Below are 5,373 nucleotides of genomic sequence, written 5' to 3' on the forward strand. Positions count from 1 at the left end.
CCTCTCTCTCCCCACCCCCCACCACCTCTCCTCCCAAGAGAATAAATTCCTCCTCTTCTCCATCTTAAATGAGTAACCCCCTATTTTTAAACTGCTCCCTAATTCTAGACTCCACCATGAAGGGAAACATCCTGCCAAGCCCCTTTGGAATCTTATGTTTTAATTGGATCACATCTGTTCTGAATTCTGATGGGTATAAAACCAAACTGCTCAACCTTTTTCCTTTAAGACAACCTCTTCATCCCAGGAATCAACCTGGTGAGCCTTCTGGTTCCAAATGCAGATTGTGGGTATCCTGCTGTCCCTCACTCCCACCAAACAAAATTGCTGGAAAATATTTTTGGTCAACATTGGGTTCTTATCTTACAACACCCCTCATCCCCATGGTCAGACATCCTGATGAGTCATCTTAGATCACCATCTAAGTGGCCACCTTGTTTAAACTACCAGAAGAACCATATCCTAGCAACAGGCAACCTCTGGAAATGATGGGAGAAAATCAGGGGGATCAATGGTTGACTTGTGCAGTTTGATGCTGCCTTTTGATTTTTTATCATTTTGCATATGAAAGAAATTCTGTCTTCTGTAACTTCAAACTGGAATGTGAACTGCAAGAAAACAAGCTTAGGATCTAGCTAATTGATCTTTTGTGTCTTCCACTGTAGTGCCACAAGATTGCAATGAGCAGACACATTGATGAAAGCATGAAAGTGCATCTGAACATAATGTGCAGCCTTGTGAATCGTCAGCGCCAGGATATCTTGGAGCTACGGCGGGAAGTGGAGGAGCTCTCGGTTGGCAGTGATGGTGTCCTAATCTGGAAAATAACCGACTACTCGCGTAAGATGCAGGAAGCCAAATTGCGCAACAACTATGAGTTTTTCAGCCCCCCGTTTTACACCCACCGCTATGGCTACAAGCTGCAAGTGTCTGCGTTCCTCAATGGAAATGGGAGTGGGGAGGGGACCCACTTGTCCGTCTACATCCGTGTCCTGCCGGGCGAATATGACAACCTGCTGGAGTGGCCTTTCTCATACAAGGTGACCTTCTCCATTATGGACCAGAGTGACCCATCGCTCTCAAAGCCTCAGCACATCACAGAAACCTTCACCCCTGACCCCAACTGGAAGAACTTCCAGAAGCCTCTAAACTCCAGGAACTCCATGGATGAAAGCACACTTGGCTTTGGGTATCCCAAATTCATTTCGCATGAGGAGATCAAAAAGAGGAACTACATCAGGGACAATTCCATCTTCCTCAGAGCTTCTGTGGAGATCCCTCAAAAAATTATAGCATGAACATAGACTGGAGGGAAATAGGCCAGTTGCTCCTGCTTTATCATCGAAAGCTTTTTTTTTATACACATGCGTATATATTGTGATACAAACAAGTTGCTCGAGAACCAAAATTTCTGAGGTACTTTTGAGATTTCTCCACTGTGCATTATGAACATTGCCTACTGTGCATGCGTGAATTGGCATGATATTTAGATACTGGGTCTGCCCACTTCAGGGAGACGAAGAATACCTCTACAATGTTGTTTTTTTAACTGTTGACTTGCCATAGTTTCGGTATCTATGGTCACAGAGCCATCTGATTCTCTCACTTGGGGACTTTGCAGGCTATGTGATTGCAAGACATCATTCAGCCTGATGACTATTCCCATGTTATAGGATTGGTTTGAAAACTTGAGAGAAGAGATGGGAGGGGTGAGTTTGTTCAAGTCTGAAGATATATTTGGGTTTAGAAGACAACATTTTCGCTCAGACAGCTTATGACTCTGTCTGAGGACACGTTTCAATAAGGTGCAGATTCAAAGAGTTTGGGCACTGTCAAAGTGTCCATTTGAGGGGGCGGGGTTACAGCTTCTTTCTTAATAAGTAATGGTTAAGCAGACAGAGGGGTTAACTCCAGGCTGATTCTGACGCTGCCAAAAGAGTTTGCCTATGTACTGTATTTTAAGCTGGTCAAAGTTGGCTTCTCAGGTGATCAAACATAAAACCCAGTCTTCAGTATTAGTTGCATTAAACTGATTTTGGAGGGAAAGTGCTAGCTTTCTCCACTGCATTAAGAAAAACAGGAGTGCTTGTAGCCAGTTTTCAGTCAGCCTTTTAAAAAAAAAACAAAGTGGGAGAGAAACATTTTTGGGGGAGAGGGTAGGAGACACTTTTTTTTCCCCAGTGTTATTTTATTACAAAAAGAATGACATTTTATACACACAAAATGTTATGTCACTATTTTGGCCATGGCTGATTGCTGAGAAACACCCTTTAAAAATGCTTTTAATAAACTAAGGCATGTGCAATAAGTAAATGCCAGGATTCAAAGATGTGAATAGTCAAAGTTGCTAATATATAACGGTAATACTAGAAGGTTCTTTTTTTCCCTTTTTTTTTTCTCTCTTCCTCGTTCTTTCTCTCTCCCTGCGTGCTCTCTCACAGAAGTTGGAATCTTTTGCTACGTTTGAACTTACCGGGTGCAAACTGTTTCTATGTCTATGTCCATGTTCAACGATTTTGAAAACGGAAGAATTTTCTAAAGCTGTATATTTTAAATAAAACTACATCTAGGACTTTAACTGTTTTGTAGTAGACTAGGGATGCAAGTGTTTTTTTTTGTAATGAATATCAATGAAAAGCTGGAAAAATCTCAATGGCATGTTAGTGTAATTCCATTTTATGGTCAGTTAAATCCATTTGGAATTTTTGGAAAAAGTAGTCTTCTGCTTTACTTGATTCCTCGTGTATAATTTCAGTTCTAAAGCTATTTATTTTTTAGCTGTGTTGTTTGATCATTGAGATAGATGTGTTTGAAAGCCAGAACAAGAGATGATTGTCTGTACATCGTCTTTTTTTGAAATAAAATGTGTATTCATACAAAGCTTTGCTTTAGCTTTCGTATTTTGTCGGAGAAATCAGTTGTGTTCCTGTATAATTTTTACGAAAAATGAAATAGGTATCAGGGCTGAAAAAAAGGCAGACTTGCATTTATGTGGTGCCTTTCAACCTCAGGATGTTCCGAAATACTTAACAGTCAATGAAGTACTTTTTGAAGTGTGATCATTATTGTAATGTAACAGCCAATTTGAGTAACAAAAGACCCTAACAACCATGTGATAACCAGATAATCTATTTTAATGGTGCTGTTTGAAGGATTAAATATCAACCAGGATACTGGAGAGAAAAGCCCTGCTCTTTTTTCAAATAGTGTCATTTTCTTACATCCACCTAAGAAGGTAGATGTGGCCTCTGTTTAATGTCTCATCCCAAAGACACTGCATCCGATGTTGCAACACTCCCTCAATGTTGCCCTAGGTGTCAGCCCCAGGGTGTGTGCTCAGGCCTCTGGAGTGGAACTTGAAACCAGGACCTTGAAGCCCACCAATACGCGAATTCATGTGGCCAACCTTCAGGGATCTGCCTAGATCAATGGCTTGAGCAACTGTGAGGCGGCAGCACCAGGCCTGTATTCACGTGATGTGCACTTTGCTGCCTTGAGATTCCTGCTGCAATCTGGTGCGTTGACCCTGGCTGTTGCGTTATGTCCCTATTTTATCTTTCCATATAGCAGTAGGGGAGTGATATGCTGCCAGTTCCACTGCATTTTGGATTTTCCATTGCCAGTTTAGAATCCATGATGTATTGACCCAAGATGAAAGTTGCCAATGATGGATAGAAGATGGAAAATGGCACTGTTGGAACAGATAATCTGCCGGAAACATTAATGGTGCAAAGGGTTAAATGTTGCTGGAGGTGGCAGACTCTAAGACCTGGGGGGAATGTGGTTAATATTGATGGCATGTTTTCCACTGTCAATAACTCTCTTGAAATGCAGACAATGTCCAGCACAGTGAAACAGCCTGGAGATTTCAATATTGCATTGTCCTCGATTGGAAGTAATTCCTACGTGAACGACAAGGCAAAAACAGTCCCCTCTGACCTCCTAAATGCAGCCATCAGCTCCCCAGCCAGCAGCTCCCCCTTGGATCAATTAACTTGCATTGGTTGCTGCTTAATCCATCAAACTCCCATCTGTACTGATTTGAATGGTGCTTAATCCCAATGCACAGATGATGGTTTACATCACTCTGGTGGTGCAAAGGTTAGAGATGGGGAGGGGCAAGGCCATGGAGGGATTTGTAAACAAGGATGATAATTTTAGAATCAATATGTTGCTTGACCAGGAGCCAGTGAGCACTGGGGTGAGGGGGAACAGGACTTGAGTTAAGACATGGCAGCAGAGTTTTGAATGATTACAAGTTTACAGAAGAATGTGGGAGACCAGCCAGAATGCACTGGAATGTTCGAGTCCAGAGGTTAACGAAGGTTAACAGAGGTAACGAGGGTTTCATGAGCACACGAGACTTATGAGGAACCTGTGTAACTGACCACCAGAAAGTGTACAGTGGTATCTTGGGTTGTTGTGTAATTAGATTTCCTTGCCACATGTGGAAAATAAAAAAAAATCTATGTCTCAAAGGGCCATTCTACCCATTGAACATAATCTGTCCAATACCATCCTTCATTTAACATTCAGGTAAAAGTGTATTTTTAATGTTCCTAATGTCCTGAAGTGTTTTAAACAGCCTTACTTCATTCAAAGCTTAATAAAAACTGTGTAAATTTACATCTTTTACTCATTTAACCTCATGTTCTCTATTGGCCTGATCTGTCTTGGAGTAAAATATTCCCGTTGTGTATGTACCATTATAATTGTGCACCTGAATGAGGTGCGGGTTTAACATCTCTGGAGTGTAAAGTTTAAACTTTTCTGATCCTTCCTTGTACCTATTCCCTTTTAGGTTTGGGATAATTATTGTTCCTCTCTGCGCCCTCCCCAATGGATTTACGCCACTTCTGTAAGTAACTGACAATTCTGCCAGGACTCCTATTGTGATCCCTGTATCCAAATATTCAGTGGCTGCTACATGTTCTTTAGGTTATAAATGCCAGTTAATATTCTATACCAGGGAAGAATAATACGTGCAGCTCCCGTTGCTGTAGAACCAGCCCTGTTCATATTGTGAAGTTATTTCTTCATGAGCCTAATTCACAGAAAAACAATGGTGAGCGTGCAATAGCTTTAATATTCCAAACAGTCGTAACTTCCTTGGGGGCAGAGCAGGTTCAAGGGGCCAAATGGTTGTCTGCTCTAAATTGTATGTTGGTACGGGTTCCCCTGTAGTTGGGGAAGGCCAACTCTGCTCTGCAGCCGTTAAGCTGTGCCCCTCTCGTCTGTGTTGGGTGAGATGAAACCCTTCACTCGCTTGACCTGCTAGCAATAATTAAAATGTAGGTATTTCTGAAGATAAGTGCCTTGTTTTGGATTTCCTTTCCCAACAGAGGTACAAATCCAAATCATCCCACGTGATTC

The 5,373-nt window shown here is 41.7% G+C and overlaps 1 protein-coding gene across 1 annotated transcript in view; it reads left to right on the forward strand.

Moving 5' to 3' along the window:
• Positions 1-2,880, forward strand: part of LOC121283388 (TNF receptor-associated factor 4-like) — a 98,442-nt gene extending 95,562 nt beyond the window's left edge. The window contains exon 7 of the mRNA XM_041197909.1: positions 666-2,880. Coding sequence (XP_041053843.1) covers positions 666-1,298 — 633 coding nt within the window. The 3' untranslated portion in view covers positions 1,299-2,880. The remainder of the gene's footprint in view (positions 1-665) is intronic.
• Positions 2,881-5,373: the final 2,493 nt, after the last annotated feature.

The sequence above is a fragment of the Carcharodon carcharias genome, chromosome 10, assembly GCF_017639515.1.
Source record: "Carcharodon carcharias isolate sCarCar2 chromosome 10, sCarCar2.pri, whole genome shotgun sequence".
NCBI lineage: Eukaryota > Metazoa > Chordata > Chondrichthyes > Lamniformes > Lamnidae > Carcharodon > Carcharodon carcharias.